We start from the raw sequence: 17,332 nt of genomic DNA on the forward strand, positions 1-17,332 counted from the left end.
GTGTATAATACATTCAAACATTATAAAACTTTCATCAAGAATGGGGTTTTCCAAGACAAATACCTATATTAGATAGTAAGCATAGCTTGGAGGAGCCCCTCCTCGCCCCCGCCTCGCGTGAAAACTTACGTGACAACTTGAAGCTCAAGAGTACCAGAGCCAAATTCTGAATTTTTCTGATTATTGTTTCTGAGCGGGTGGCCTTCTTGAGCGTGTAACACCATCATTATACAAGGGTCGTCCAGAAAGTAATACCTGTATAGGTATAGAGCCATATAAAACGATGAAATGTACTTATAAAAAGTCACCTAGCATAATATAAAAGTCATTTATATTTTGACATAAATCATACAAAATTTCGTGCTTAGATAATTAATATTGTCGTAGTTTCATACGTTTCATACATTTAAAATAGCAATGCGAACTGAACATTTCGTCGATAACGAAGTGCGTGTCACGTAAAAAAAGAAACTCTCTTGATGATACAAAAAACTTTATTTCTCAAGAGTCCAAGACCCTTGGGTACCACTTACAATGTTCAAGTATCGGCTCATAGTTCAGACTGATTTGGTCGTCAATATTCGGAGTTTATATACTAACCAAGGACAACGGAAATGATGGTGGGGATATTGTTTTTGGAAATTCTTTATCAGAGTGACGATGTGTCGACTGTTTCGAGGATGTTTAGGGGTGGTCGCCTAAAGTGACGTCAGTGTAGAAGATTTTGGGGTTACATGCGATCTGTCGTACTTCCGCGCTTTTTGAATGCTGAAAACTTTGGTTCAAGAAGAATTCACCATCGAATTACGACAGTGAGAAATAGTAACAACTCGCATATTCCATATCTTCTTTTCCTTCCTTCTTTCCCAGTATCATGTGTTTCTCCTTTTTCCTTTCTCTTTTTATTTGTATTTGGAGGACATATAACTCAAACAGCTAGCCGTTATCTTTAACGGATCACTTTCATACGTAAATAAATACGTAGTGCTGAGTTTATGTTTGTTTTAATTCGATGGTTGAACAAAAAATTATGACACAATTAAAATTTTTTCGAAAATTCACTAATAATAGGGCTACGAATTTATCATCAATAATAGTTTACTGGAGGATTTGATAAAGGTATATTTATTAGGTCATCCCATAAGTTCGTTCCGTTTTTCGAGCGGTTATATATGTTTGTTTATAAGATTGTTTACATACCTTTCAGTTTTATGAAAAAATGTAATCCCCCTCTCGTTGTACAATTTCTTCCCATTTTTCAAGTACATTGGTCCCTTATCGCTGTATGTTTATAAATCGACACATAAAATGTATACACAAAAGTCGGCACGAACTTATGGGATGACCTAATATATAGGAGCTGTCAAAATTAAGATTTCTAGGTGTAGAGTCTTGTAGAAAAAATATTTTGACGTTTAGCAAGAACTATACCTGTCTTTTTTAGGTATGCTATTTAAAGAGAGCGCGGATATACTCATGTCCAGATCATTACTTACTAATTACATGAAATGACATTGATCAGTTAAGCAAGTAGAATATGTAATCATCAGTAACAATCAGTAAACCACTTTTTTAAAAATTATGTTTCTGTAAATCTAAAGATTTGTCGTGTAAATTAACGTAGAATATTTTTGAACATATCGACAATGGCCCTTTTTCGTCGATTAAGACGTTGTATGGCTTCGTTTATTAACGAAGTAACAATACTTTGTTACTAATATCGTAACACTGCAAAGAATAATTCAGCTGTTTATTATACATGCCATGAGATAATCGAATATAGTACATAATATCTACAGGATAAAGTACCATTATTTAATTGCGTTCATAGAAATTGTATAAGTTTACATAGAAATTCGCGCTTTATTTGTAACATTTTGTTTTTTAATGAGAAATGTATTATTGCATAAATAGTCTCAGCTTGCTAGGTAAAGATGAGCGCAATATGCGACTATTTTACCAGACTATATCAGTTCGATATTTCACGTACAGCTTTTACCATGTATTTTTACATTTTTCTATTTGCTATATTTTAATATAATTGAATATTACGCCAGTTATATTATTCAACTATATCATCTGTGTTCAACTTTTGTTTGCAAAAAATAATATTACTGCCGTTAATGCTAATTATATTACTTTAGTTTAAATGATTTTAGAATTTCATACATTTATTTTCATAATAGGAAAACAAGGAGAAAAACAGAAGAATGTTCTAATGACGTTAATAATAGAATTGATAACATCACTTCTGGTATTTCAAAAATAGGAATTAGTGGTAGTCTTCAGCAATCACCTACTAGATACACAACTAAGGAAGGAGAATGTTCCATACAATCATGCTTAAATCAGTTTACAGCTTTAGAATTGATGAGTGGGAGCAATAAAGTTAGTTGTGAAGCTTGTACTGCCAGAGAAAGAAAGGTATAGTGTATGCAAGTTTAACAATGCAATTTAATAGTTATATTAATTAATAATAATTGAAATAATTCATAATAATTAATAATAATGTAAATTTTATTGAAAAATTCCTCGCTTGAAAATTGCAGTTTTTAATGCAATAGGATCTAAAATGAAATAAATTTTTCATGATGTCAGGTGAAACCGAATTGTAAGATGATCTGCACTCCAAGTACGAAACAATACCTGATCTCTCGAGTACCCGCTGTTCTAATCTTCCATTTAAAACGATTTCAAGCACAACGAGTCGATTTTCGAAAAGTAACAAGGCATGTTTCATTTCCAATATTACTTGATCTAGCACCTATCTGTAAAAATCATAAAAAAGCTAGAATTTATGCACTGTATGGTGTTGTTGAACATAGTGGAACTATTCACGGTGGACATTACGTGGCTTACGTAAAGGTAATTATTTAAATGTTAAGAATTTAATTATAAATTATTATAAATCTATTTAATGCACTGTTAAAATGATATAGTGTTATAAATATTGTAGTATCGCGGAAATTTAGGTATAAGATTTTTCCCTGATACTATTTAGAATTTATAGTTTATTTACAATAATTACATTATACAGATATTAATACAGATTAATTAGACAGAAAACGATGGTTGTTTAATTTGAACTAAGTATACCAATCTTACTTTAATTCGACCACTTTCGCAACTGGACAACGCTAACAACTCAATCTTTCAGCTACGCTAGTAACTCATGCAAGTTCACAACGCTAACCACTCAATCTCTCAACAACGCTAACAACTCTCGCAACACCACAATGCTAACAACTCTACTCTTCGACTCATCGATTAACTCTGACCTCTTGACTCACTCTCACTTCTCGGTCAACCGCTCAACGCTTCTCGATCAACAACTCTCGTTATTTTTTCCTCTCTTTAATCCCATCCTGTTAACGCTCCGCAAGAACTAGGTGACTTTAGTCACATAGCCTTTTTCCCTATGTAAACTAACAATCGAAGGACAGACGGCACTGTTTTGATCGATTTCTAATCAGGCTTTTTCTTACGATACTACAATATTATCAAATATTAATGATATTAAATTATGTGTCAAGTATAAATATTGGGTCACTCCATAAGTAATGCTGTTGTAACGTGCGGTATTTGGTAGCGAGCATGTCACACAATTGAATAAGCGCCTAAGCTTTATCTTTATTTTTAATGTGGATCTGACCTTTATTTGTGTAAAGAGGGGATAGTGTCGAAGAAAGAGAGAAATGTATTGAATCCGATGAATAATAATACACTTTTATTTATGATACTAAAAGAAAGAAAAGAGAAATATAATAGTTGGTACTCACGACTCATTCTAGATGCTTGTTTGTTCTTCGTTACTGTACTATATACTCACACTTGTTTGAGTGTTTTTTCTCTCAGTCTCGTAGTACCGCTGTCCCAGTCTACGTTTGTATATCAGAGTTGTACAAACGTTACAACAAGTTATATTACAAAAGATTATGTCATTGTTTCAATATGCGAACTAGATTTACGCACAATCATTTGGGCAACGCTGGACATCTACCGGACAAAGCTCTACACTATCCCACAGATTTAAGCCTATTGCCTTTTTACGGATATCTGCCGTACAGGTGCGAGACTTACTCAAAACGTATACAAATCGGGGCAAGAGACTTGTGAATTCGCGATACCGACTACTCGTCTCAACTTCCACTTTTTAAAATTGGGGTTCCCCCGCAACAACGTTGCAGCACTCGTGATCGCTGAGTCTGCACATTCTTAGACGGTGTGGCGCTCCGAGTATGGGACGGTATATGCTCATTGCATCCAGTCTGTCCACCACGTCACTCAAAGCACACGTGCAAGAATGCGCTTACTCCCATTTGTAGGAGCCTCCGAAATCGTAAAGATGTGACTGCAATTATTATCATCCCATATTAGGTCGGAGGGTGTCATCAAAATATATAGACGGGATGTAATACCATTTTTATGAGAGTTAAATTTAAAATAATGGATGTTGTTGCTATCAAAGTTTTACAAAATTTGAAAAGAATATTTAATAGATAAAGGTAAAGAATTATAAAAAATACAAGAAAATCCATCATTAATTGATTGCCAACAGGTAATCTCTTATTTTTGGTTAGCATAAGGAAACCGACGACTGTATCATTACTTATGGGATATCCTAATACATAATAAAATACTGTTCGTTCAAGTAAAAGTGGAGCTTTTAGAAATCGTTAGAACCAGAAAATGACACAGACAGACCTATAAGAAATTTTTAACTGACGACCGACTTAATACGAGACCTGTACAATTACAATCAACTAGGTCAATGAGAGGTAGTAGAAGAAAGCGTTTAGGACAAAATTTTATATGGAGGACTACAGAACAATGAGAGCCAATGTATCGCTTCCTTTTTACTCGGTTATGTGTCGTGAGACTTCACTTTTTCTCGTTTAACCTATATACATTTTTTGTCCTCCTCTTATACAGTTCTTTTTTATTTAGTATGATCTTCACACACATATTTGATTACTTGTAATTAATTACTGCATATTAAAAAGATGTATCTATTATTTGATATAAAAAATTTTGCACATTAAGTATTAAAATATACAGCTTTCAAGGAATTATGAATGTTTTTCAGTCACGATTAGCACTAACATCAGATGATCCACGATGGTCATTTTTGCCACCAAAAGATGTTAAAGATTTACAAGAAAGTTCATATTCTTCGAGTTCTGAGTCTGAAACTGAAGAAGCAGCTGCAGCTCCCTCATCGACAGTAAGACCACCACCCGGTAAATGGTATCATGTTTCGGATTCCAGGTATGTAATTTTTTAATGTATGTATTATACGATATATCCTATGTAATTAAATGAAATAATGAAATCATAGTATGTGAAACGTTATAAAGATTATACTCGTATATATGACATATTATTAACAGTCTATTGAATATTTCTAATTGAATATTTATGTATTTTTTGGAAGTTGAGAAAATATACAGGACATGCATGATATACAAAATTACAGAATATTTTGTTGTTTAAAACCTAGATATGGAAAATAAAATAAAATCCACCGGATCGACGCAAAAAATTCAAATTATATTTTTTATTTTTTATTATATCTCTATTAAAATATTTACATATCGGTTTACAAAAGTAAATCTTCGTCAGTTTCTAAAGAATAGTAAGAAAATAAAGAATATAAAATATGTTACCGCACGCTGTTTTTAACTGCTCTGTCGTTTTAAAACTCTTTCCATTCTCTACACACTCACACTCTGCGTAGGTAATATAGGGATCGATATGGGAGACATAGCTGGGGCAGATTCAGGATACTAAAATAAGAAAAAATGTTCATACTATATAAACATATGTATAAACATATACGTCTGATATCATCTTGCTTTCGAGTAAAAGCTTGTTTTGTCTTGTAATAGTTGCTTGCCTACCTTCAGAATAATTGCTCAAAATCATCATAGCTTTAATAGAGGCTTGAATACGTTACATCGTAGATTGTCAAACATTTTTGAACAGACTACACGGATTTGTCGGCAACTTTAATCGTCATATTGATGAAGAGTTTCAACATTGTTAACTAACGTTTCATGAACAACAGATTTTAAATGTCCTCATAATTAATAATCTAAAAATTAGTGTGCTCAATTTACTCCATCTAAATATTTTTCACATACAATGGAATATTCCGTATGTAAATAAGTCAAGTATAGTTATTGATGGATTAAACAAATCTTTACTTAGGGTCCATCTCTCCCATTGCGTTCATAAAAAATTGCATAAATATCTGCATTCTAATCATTACCAACCACTAAGAACCACTTCATTTTGTCTAATAAAATTCTTCCTATCATCTGCCCTTTTAAAGCTTTGACTTGGTCTAAATGTGTATAAAAATGGTCCAAATATATGAAATTCCAGTTCATGGCCAAGTGTTTCAGTGTTCCTTTTTGTCTTTTGCACACTTTGTAGATTTCTTCGTTCTTCATTTTCGCACCAGAATCTTGCTGTACTTTGTATATCTCTTTTTCTTCCTGTTAATTATTTTGCCATTCGTCTTGTTCAGTTTCTCTGTATTCTGTATTGTATCTTAATTGTTGTTTCTTGTTGTACAGCTATTGCCTTTGTATTTCTATTTCCTTCGTCACTACTTCGCTCATAACACTCTTTCTAGTATCTCTTCTTTTTTACTGCTCTTATTAATAGATCATTTTTAAAGCAAAATTCCCTCCTTTTTTCTGCTACTTTGTTATCGTACTATCTTCTCTCTTTTTATTTCTTATAAACATTCCTTTAATATTTCATCATCTGACTCTCACCTTATTTTTTCTTCAAGTGCTGTTGATTTTTTGCCTGCTTTTACTATAATATTGTTTCTGTATTTTCACCCTTTACAACATATCTCGAGATGTTTCAGTTAAATCTTAATATTCCTTTTAAATATTTACCTTAAATACTTACCTTATCATGCCCAGCCTGTTTTATACTTTCCAGCCCCATTTCTTTGCCCTATACAGCATAATACTTTTAATTAACGAGTCAAATTAGTGGATTTTGTTTCAGACTGTATTTTAGACATTTAAATTCTTTTACTGACCACTTTTCTCCCTTCCAAAAATTATTTTTCTATTTTTCACTTTCCTCTCGCGTTTCTGAAAACCATTATTTTGGACTTTTCCATGTTTAGCACAAGGTTCTCCCTTCTCTAAAAACTTCCTAATTTCCTCATTTCCTCCATCTCTTCTGATGTTTTTGCCCTTCTACTGTCAGTCCTCCACCCTATCCCTTAGTCCCTAGTTTCCTTTATTTTTTATTATGCTCTGCTCTATAATAGGATCTTCCTTCCCCTTTTTTCACTTTTTTAATGACCTTTTCTTTAATTTTCATCTGTTTTCTTTGAGTTATCTAATCTGTTCGTATCTGACCATGTATTACGTCCTTTACATTGTAGTGTTACGAGAGAAATTTTATTATTAAAAGAAATGTTTCTTAAGAATTGTTTCTTTGTAGTGTCTTAAATTTTCTAGCGATTGAAGTTAAATTTGTAATTTCTATCAAAAAAAGAAAAAAATAGTATTATTAAAATTTGTTCACAGATCGCTTAATGCATACAGTTTTATGTAACTTATAAAAGCTTATAAATGAGGTTTATGAAACATTTATTAAAAATTGATATGAAATCAAGTTTGAAAAATATTTTTATGTGTTATTTTGAACATGCTTGGTAGTAAAAGGAATATTAAGAAATTAAGTTCAGTTTTACTACCACAATTTCGCTACTAATTGTGGTATAGTTAAAAAAGCCGAACAAATTTAATTTTAGTTTAATATAAATAGAAGTAAATCTAGATTGTATTCATAATTTCATTTTATGTTTTAGAGTAACAGAAGTCGACGAAACAACTGTGTTACAAAGGCAAGCCTACCTCCTATTTTATGAAAGAATTCTTTGAGCATTTTGATAAGTCTCAATCTGAAATCAGCGAAATTTGGATTTTGCAACAGCGAAATGCAAGTCAAATTAAAAATAATAGAGCTAATCTTAAAATATTATAAACGATGACCGTTTAGACTAATCAAGAGCAATACTAAAATTTATTTCTGGAGATTTAAATTTTAATTTAAAATTGACTGATGAGTATGTCAGTTTGTTATCGATATCAAATGGGAATTTTTATTTAAAATAGTTTTTCATTCGGATTAATCACGTTGAGAATGCATTATATAATATCTTTTTAAATTAATTCATGATTTTACTATGATTACTAGAACATAATTATAAAATATTTATTTTATCAAATATTCAATGTATTTATATGCACAACCATCTGCAACCAGATTGTGAGGAAGATTTCAGAAGGTCAACATTCTGATAAAGTATTAAGATAATGTGAGTAAAGATGAAATTTATGTTTAGAATAAATACATAATTAGTAAATTGAAATGGGGATTAATATTTTAATCGTTAATTAAGTAAAATAATACATTGACTTTTTAACAAAATTGTTCTATGTACTATTACTATTGATAAAATAAGTGTAAAGATCCACATTTCATGCTTACAAATTTGAAGTTTCATTTTTTAAATGTTCACCTAATTGATACTGTTTTATATTTTTAAAAATTTGTTTCTGGACCAGTCAAAGTAATATTTAAAAATATAATAAATTTTAAACAAACAAGTTAATAAAGAAGCTATTTGTCAAAGTAATACATATTTTGCACATACGGATAAAACTATAAATTACTACTTATTTTCTTTTACATGAATATAACTTAAATTTTGTGCTGTTAGTATGGATATGATATTATCGTGATTTACTTTAAATGTAATCAAATTCTAGATTGAATTTAATTATTCAAATACATGTATTTATGTGTTTCAATTGCATTTATAAGAATAAATTACTATTAAGTCCAATTATCATAAATTTCATTGATTCCACATCAATTTCCAATCATTGTGGATTGTAACCACATTACATTAAAGGTTACCTCATCATCAAGTGCATTCACGTGTACCATTGACGCATCTGCAAATAGTTATATATTAATCACTCTGCAGAAATGAATATTTATATTAATAAGTATTGTAGCACAATAACTTTCTGTAAATGATAAACATAGCGAAAATCGTAGACTGATAATAATAATGTAAGCTACAGGCATGCGCGCGGACCATAGCGAAATAATTCCTTTGCGCTCGATCATACGTGTTGTTGATTGACTCACATTAAAGAGGTATTTTCAAGAGTCGATATTCGTTCGAATACGCCGACTACAACGAATGACCAAGATCATAAAATGTTTGACCTTGAACATACGCCTTGCTGATTGGTGCGGAGGTGTCTTGATAAATTAGTATAAATATCAAAAGACAGTCGAGCTTGATGAATCTTCTCCTGGACAACTCCAAGTATACTCAAGTATATTTCGATAATCCCCGAGATTTATTATCTATTATTAATTGATTGATTTTCAGAATCTCTGAATGTATTTAATAATAGACATTACATTTTCATAACACATGTAATATACCTTAGTTAATGTTAAGGTTTTATCTCGTAATAGAGAATGAGGAAATGCGTGGATGAATGTATAATAGAAATATATTTAAGTATAAGTACAATGTGTATCCTAGTCCAGATCCGTACGCTGACAGCGTTATTTTACAAAAGAGCTTCGAATCCATGGGCCTATGGGTATTTATATAATTACGAAAAACCGGTCTGTCTGTACTCCGCTGCATCATCTGTGCAAGGCATGTTCCTAGAAAAGGCTATGAGACTGAGAGGCTCTTCAAATTGATTTAGTGCTAAACAATACTCAATGGCTTCGAGGGCTAAAAAAACTAAACATTAGAGAAGATGTGAAGATTTCTTTGAAATGGGACCCGCTTCAACAGTTAATAAATTTTAAACTGTGTACACGATGCAGAGAGGGGGCTGTTGGATTCCAAACGTGGTATTCAATACCAGTTGAATCATGTTGAAAATTGATCTCTTGGATTTATGATTTATGATGCGGCATTAAAGGATTTGATAACCATGAATGAAAATCCAAAAACATTACCTGTACAGACTAATTACCGTTTATGATATGAAACCAACAAAAAAGGAACTATATTTTTTCCAAAATCTCTTGCCTCAAACGTTTCTGCAAAACGCTCCAATTAAAACTCAACAATATACAATGACTCACATTATTATTCAGCACCATGGTGCGCGAAATGTTGTATTATGTTATTCATTCGTATCTGTTTCAAGAAGCAATGTTTAAACATTTGACACTTGCTTCCGTGCTTCCTATTTCAGTGCTTTTTTTCCGTAAAATGGTGAGGTGTACAACAGTCCGTGATGATTGTGCTGGTCCTCGTCCGGAGTAATTGTTGCTAGGGGCTGTAGATGGCGCTGCTGAGATACTGCTGATTTTCCTCCTAATTTAGTTGCGTAGAAGAAAAATCGGACTCCGGTCGCCGGGATTCGAACCCGGGTCCCGAACGTTCGTAACTTAAGGCGCTAACCACTTTTTTTTTATTTGTTTATTATTACCAGATTACATATTTGTATTTTCCATAATAAACGCTGAATTTTGGTTGTGGGGTGGTTCAGGCAAAAGTACCGATACGCGACGGTACGACATAGTCATGCAATATTACTTTTTTTTTTTTTTTTTTAAGATTACTTTTGTAACTTAAATTTAAGCCGCTGTTGCGCTGTGCTTATGTACGATATTTCCATTTCTGTCCTGAAAGCTTGGTCGCAAAGCAATATTTTTACAATATTTATTTCATATTTATATTATTTACATATTTATAATTTTATACGGTGAGCGTTTCCGTTCTGTGGCTCTTTATCTTGTTGTTTTTATTATAGTTTTGGTATCCACCAATATTTTTTTTATGTTTTTTCTGTGCTTTTTGAGAGAGACCCATGTTGTATCTCCACCTAGTGTCTGCAGTCCGTCCATCTAAGTTTTCCTCGTATTGTATTGATTTCATCCTTATTTTTCTTTGTATATGATAAATTATTGGGATGTTATTTTGGTCTTGGAAATAGTTTCTTTCGTCTAGGTATAGAAAAGCTTCGGAGGGGGGGGGAGTGTAGTCTGTTAACAGTGTATTTTTATAATATGCGTCGTTTGGAAATAAGCAATCGAAGATTAAGCTATTTTCTTTTATCTTCGCAGCTTGCGCGAAGTGGTTTCTTGTTAGTTTTAAAATGTGACACTCGATGCGGTGGATGTTGTCTAAGTCGTATATTTTTTTATTTTTTATGTATTTTTTGTATCCACTGTGTTCTGATCTGTAAATGCTCAGGCAAGCTCTGATGCATTTTCTTTCGAATATGCGAATTTTTTCCATTAGTGAAGCTGGTATGTTGTACCCAATTGGGCAGCCGTAGGTTATAATAGGTCTTATTAGCGTTTGGTAGCACATGATTTTTACTTTGCTATTGAGATGTCTGGAGTAAAACAATCTGGAGAAAACTTTTTGTTTTCCAGAATGCTTTACTGGTCTTGGAGAGTTGAATTTCGATGTGTTACTTGTAGTTTAGTTTTTCATCTATATTTACTCCTAGATATTTTACGCAGTTTTTGTGTGGTATGAGATCCCCTTCGATTGCTTTTTCTTTTAGGTGGAATTTTTTATAGTGTTCCCTTTCTATTGGGCCGATTTTACTTGTCTTGGGTCTAAATAGAATGGTTTCGCATTTGCTTCCATTGATTTTTAGTTTTCATGTGTAATAGTAATCGCTAATTTTGTTAAAGAATTCTTGCAGTTCTGTTCTCATCGTTTTGGTTTTGCGGCCTGTCACGTAGATGATTAGGTCATCCGCGAAGGCTATGGAGCGTTTATGGGTGGATGTGTTGAGATTAAAGAGGTAAGAGTAAGTCGCTATTGTAGATACTGAAGAGTAGCGGGGAATTTACTGTTCCTTGTTGCAGACCGTTTTCTATGGAGAATTCTTTGCTTGATGTATGTGAACCGTCGGTCATTAAAAATGTTTTGTTTGTTATCATGTCCCAGACTATTTTAATTAGGTATTCAGGGAAGTTCTTTTTAATCATTTTATAAGTGAGCTCTGGGATCCAGACTGTGTCGACAGCTTTTTCGAGGTCTATTAGGCAGGCGGCTACTCGTTGCTTTGCGTTAAGTGCCCAGCAGATGTCCGACGTAAGTTTATTTATTGCGTGGATTGTGGAGTGCTTGTGCTGAAAGCCGAATTGATTTTCCGGGATTACCTTATTTTTTGAGCAGAAGTCGGCTAGGGGGTTGTTTATGACCATTTCGTATACTTTGCTTATGTTGGGGAGGAGGCTTATAGGTCGTAGGTTTGCAGGTGATGAACCGTCTTTATCCTTTTTTGTAACAGCTATAAGTTTGGCTTTTTTCCATTTTCTGGGCAAGTAGGTGTTATTTGGAAGGCGCTAACCACTGCGCTGCCGACGTCTGACACTAGTTAGTGTCGAGTGTTGGTATTTGGCTTGACGAGTGCCGCCACAGTATCCCCTTATCAGTGATAACGTTTCTTCTTTGTGTTGTACATATTGGTCGTACGATTTCGTTCGTTGTTTCCGTGAGCGTTTTATGAGAAAGTTCGGCATCTGCGGATTTTGTCGTTTTCGATGCAGGACAAGGGGTCAGTCTTTTTCGATGCGGGATAAAGCGTCGACCTCTTGTTGTCAAACCCGTGCAGATGCTGCGCGATGTCTTCGATGTGGCGGTGGATACCTGTCAGTACGGTGCGGGGCGTTCCACATACGGTCGTAGGCCTCTGTTTCATTTTTTATCGTCTCGTATTCAGTCACCTGTATTTGCGCGTCGATCGGAGATGAGGTGTCGAGGTTTGCTGAAGATGGAAGGGCCGTTCCGTATTCGTCGTAGCGGTAGGTCCAGCTTGCCACAGTCTTAGATTCGCGATGATGGAAGTCTCATTAGTGCTATCATGGTTACACCTCTGTTTCGCTGTCGATCATGTCAAGGTCACCAATTTGAGGTGATGTGCGTGATAGGTGTAGAAGAATCACTCAATATGTCCAACAATAAATATTTATTAACCTATGTTCTTTGTATACACTTATGCGTAGAACGCGCGATACAATTATCGGTTCGCGGATACAAGTTCAAATTCAGCGCGATACGTTTTGCGGTGCGATTCAAGTCGAAAGATGATTGCGCAAGATGTCGAGAAATTCGGATTCGTTATTACGGCCAACTACCAACGATCAATTCGGACAGGCATCTCACGACTCGTCTAGCGACTCACTACTAACTGACTTTCCGTCACGATGCTGCTGCTCAGGAAAACTATGATTGGGTGTGTCTAAGGATACGAAATCATCGGATTCGTTGAGGAAAGCGTTGGTTCGGAAAGTGAGGGAAATGGACGTTGTTGTTAATTGGCTAAATTTTGAGTTGGTGGTTGGAAAAGGATGCTAACCACGCTTGAGAGAAAGTTGCTAGCGGGAAGCGTCGTACGTGAGGAAAGCAGATTTTCTGTATCTTCCCGTAGTGAATGGTATGTGTAGGGACTGTTGAGACAAAGACTATTTGTCCCTTTGGAAGATCTTAGCTAAATAAATCCTAAGATTTATAGCGGGTCCTTAGGCTAGCTGAAAATATTCGGTAAGAAATCGTTGGGAAGTTTGCTGTCGAGTGCCGCTACAAAGGTAATTGAAATTGGTCGTATAGATGAAAAATTAATGAATTCGTTTTGAAAAGCACCATGATACCGTTTGCAGAAGAGTATAATAATAGTTACTTCTAAAAAAACTAATTTGATCTTTATATCTTGCAAAATAATTACGTAAAAACAATTCGTTTTCTTTAAAAAAATGTGCCCCTTGTGCTATCCAATCTTCGTATATAACACTTTTTGTATCTGCAATACATTAAGATATATATTATACATATGTTAAGCCGTGTCTAGAATTACCACGGACATCCTATATACCAGGTATGTAAATATGAAACCGGAATTTTTGTATAGAAAATACACGTTTATTGTATGAAAATGATTAAAAATATTTTATTCGAAGTATTGCCCATCGCTAGCTATACATTTTCCCCACCTGTCTGGCAATTGGTGCATGCCAAGCCAAAAAAACTGTCGCTCTTTTGAGGCAAACCAGTCATCGAGCCATTTTTATACATTTTCGTAAGAAGTGAAGTGCTAGTCAGAAAGTGCGTGTCCCATCGACGCAAATAAACAGTAATCGGACGGAGCCAAGTCTAGTGAGTAAGCCGCGTGCGAAAGTATTTCCTAACTGAACGCTTCAATCGTTTCCTTGACCGGTTTTGCTGTATGTAATGGTGCATTATCATGAAGCAAAATTACTTTGTGTTGCCTTTTTTGATATTCTGGTCGTTTTTCACTCAAAGCTTAATTCAAATCGATCATTTGTCGTCGGTAGCGCTCAGTATTAACGGTTTCGCCAGGTTTTAACAGCTCATAATAGATCACATCCTTCTGATCCACGTTCATCGTTCCTCACGTCACTTCTGAATTTTTTAAACCACTCAAAGCACTGTGATTTACCAAGAGCATTCTCACCATAAGCTTCGACAAGCATTCGATGCGATTCTGCAGCAGTTTTCTTCAAATGGTAACAGAAAATCAATGCTGTTCGCAAATCGTAGTTTCCAGGCACAAAATTCGACATGTTCAACCCTATTACAAACTATGCTGTTGTATGAAACTTGTATTGTCCTGAGTCGAAAATGATTGTGAGATGTCAACAAAGACTTTTGGCATCAATGACGCAGTTTAGTGATAACTACATTATCAGCTAGGGCCATCTATAGGCAAATTCCGGTTTCATACTTACAGACCTGATAAGTATGTGATAAGTAATAACATCTTGTATATCATAACGTTCGAATGTAAGTAATTTTCTGTTTTATAATTATCGAAATATTCGTCAGGAAATAATTCGTTAAAAAAATGGTCTTTTATTATTATGGAAATTACGTCTCTTATTTTATTCTATTAAATTTTCGAGATCTTTAAGTTTGAAGGTGTCATTGCTTGTAATATAGATATTATAGAATGTGAATTTTTTGTGGGAAGGATATTGCGATTCCTACCGTTTCTAGATTCGTAGATAGTGGAATTTCGGTGGAACAGTACTTATTTGATATTGTCGTTTGCATTTATTGCATTTTCCGCTTTCTCTATTCCTTACGGTGTTATAGTGTTCTAATGTAGAATGATGGTTATTCTTGAAGTTTGTTTCTTGCAGGCATAATAAATCTGGGTTGTGTAGTTTTGGGATTATTTGGAGTTCGTCGTAGAGTCTGTAGTATCCATTTAAGTTCAATTGTATAATCGTTTTCACAATGGTGCAATTTGTTTTGTTTATTGTGATATATTTGTTAGCTGGCAACCTATGCGAAGTCAGTATCGATTTCTGACGTCCAAGTACTCACGTGATTATCTTTTGGCGATTGTGGCGTAAGCTTTTTTCGCCGATCCGGTCAATTCTATTCTTCATTGAGAAATCAATTCTATTCTTCAATTAGAAAAATTTACCAAATGTTTAACTGGACAAATTGTAAAGTACAAATTAAATAATAAAAAAAATTCTATTCTTGATGTTTTCTCTATAATCATTTACTATTTGTAATGGGCAGCTTCATGGCAGTTTTCAAGGAATCTTCTTAATCGGATCTCGCTGGCTGCTTGAATAGTTATGGCTTATTCTTTGGTAGGGATAGTTTCGTGTTTTATGGCATTAGCGTAAGATTTATTGCATATAGTTAGGTTTGATTCCATTATATTTAAAGTTGAAGTATTCAGGAATCTCGATCAACTGTGATTCCACAATTAATTGTGATAAACATGATTCCATCGTTGTTAGTTTAGATTCATGCAAGTATTTACAATATCAACATTGTTGTCACTAATACTTTCACTGACACTACTTCTGCGTCCGTGGCTCTCGTCAGAGATACTGTTATCGTTAGACGTCTGACGTTCATGACGTATGTTGTATGTATTTTCGAGCTATCGCGGGGAGCCGCGGTCGCGAGAATACGCGTCAACGGGAGTCGTAAATTCCCGTTACGATTATAATAATCGACACCACGAATAGTTCGATCCCCTTATTTCGGTTAGGATAATAGGGGTAGTTGTTGTGGTATAACACTGGGATTCACAGAGTTATAAAAATATATATTTCCAACACTCTATACAATCACACAAAGTAGTAACGCCGTTGATTAAGATACAGATAACGAAGAGAAGGATTATTCTTAGATAAGAGAGTGAGAGCTATAGGAGCTCTAGGCCCGTGAGAGCTGTAGGAGCTGTCGGACTTCTGGCATTTTGAGAGCCGAAGGAAAACTCTGAGAGATATAGGAACGGTGAGAGGGACTGTAGGAACTCTAGGCACCGTGAGAGCTGTAGGAAAACTCTCGGACCTGTAGGTGCTGTGAGAGCTGAAGGAAAACTCTGAAGTTTATTCTGATGTGAGTACGGAGGAAAGTTCGGTATGGGTGTGCCCTTTGAACGAAGAACGCGGATTCGTTGCTTATATTTTTAGTTAGGGAAGTGAGGGCAATAATCCGCGATGCCGATTGGTTATGACCAATGTTGGGAAGGAAGATAGGAGGAAGAAGCCTCCTACCAACGTGGATCCTAGGCGACATTGTTTATGGGAAAACTCGGATTTTCCGTTAAGTAGATCTCAGTTCGCTGTTGAGTGCCGAAGCGTGCAGACGTGTCTCTAGTGCCCAGTGAAGTTCGAAAGCAACACGTGTCACCCAACCGTCGAAAGTGAACACAGCGTGCTCTTATCCTCCCAAGTGTTTCCTATCCGTCAGGGAGAAGAAAATCCTACGCACCTAACCCCAACCCGAACCTTGCCTCATAGCCTCACGACTAGTTATTCATATTGAAATAGCTAGCTCGATGATGGCCCAGCAATCACGTCCAGGCTCGCCTGAGCAAACACACAACTACCCCGCGCTACCCCCTCCGTGGCAGAAGTGTAGCAGATCCCCCTGTGCCAACGACGCCAATAAGGCGAAAAAACGCAAAATTGAATCATCAAACACAAACTCGAACGAACAGCCATCAACACAAATTAACACTCACAACAGGTTCGCAGTATTGGAATCCTCAAACGACGCCATGGAAATCGCAGACCCGCCGTCAAACCATCACGCACAGAGAAGCCCCCCCTCCCCCACCAATATTTGTTAATGATGTCATCGACATCCAGACAATGATCAAGTCCTTAGAGAGAGATATCTCCAAGGAGGACTACAACTTGAAGATAACCAACAACAAAGTCAAAATCCTGCCGACGAACCCAGGAGCCTACAGGAAGCTTACCAAGATACTTAGGGCCCTGAACGCCA

At 35.0% G+C, this 17,332-nt stretch overlaps 1 protein-coding gene and 3 long non-coding RNA genes across 8 annotated transcripts in view; 2 read left to right on the forward strand and 2 right to left on the reverse strand.

The window, feature by feature from the left end:
• LOC126916139 (ubiquitin carboxyl-terminal hydrolase 16) overlaps positions 1–8,887 on the forward strand; it is a 45,938-nt gene extending 37,051 nt beyond the window's left edge. For all 5 annotated transcript variants that reach the window (XM_050721593.1, XM_050721592.1, XM_050721594.1 and 2 more), the window contains 4 exons: positions 2,187–2,424; positions 2,599–2,865; positions 5,087–5,268; positions 7,847–8,887. In XM_050721593.1, coding sequence (XP_050577550.1) covers positions 2,187–2,424; positions 2,599–2,865; positions 5,087–5,268; positions 7,847–7,919 — 760 coding nt within the window. In that variant the 3' untranslated portion in view covers positions 7,920–8,887. The remainder of the gene's footprint in view (positions 1–2,186; positions 2,425–2,598; positions 2,866–5,086; positions 5,269–7,846) is intronic.
• Positions 2,349–3,467, reverse strand: LOC126916176 (uncharacterized). The gene is made up of 2 exons (XR_007710470.1): positions 3,106–3,467; positions 2,349–2,768 (listed from the first exon to the last, which is right to left on the reverse strand). It is a non-coding gene; the product is annotated as an uncharacterized LOC126916176 (long non-coding RNA).
• On the forward strand, positions 4,288–4,690 carry LOC126916186 (uncharacterized). The gene is made up of 2 exons (XR_007710481.1): positions 4,288–4,505; positions 4,581–4,690. It is a non-coding gene; the product is annotated as an uncharacterized LOC126916186 (long non-coding RNA).
• On the reverse strand, positions 7,394–9,645 carry LOC126916185 (uncharacterized). The gene is made up of 3 exons (XR_007710480.1): positions 9,199–9,645; positions 8,962–8,999; positions 7,394–7,517 (listed from the first exon to the last, which is right to left on the reverse strand). It is a non-coding gene; the product is annotated as an uncharacterized LOC126916185 (long non-coding RNA).
• Between the last annotated feature and the right edge of the window lie 7,687 nt (positions 9,646–17,332).

This window comes from Bombus affinis, chromosome 5 (assembly GCF_024516045.1).
Source record: "Bombus affinis isolate iyBomAffi1 chromosome 5, iyBomAffi1.2, whole genome shotgun sequence".
NCBI lineage: Eukaryota > Metazoa > Arthropoda > Insecta > Hymenoptera > Apidae > Bombus > Bombus affinis.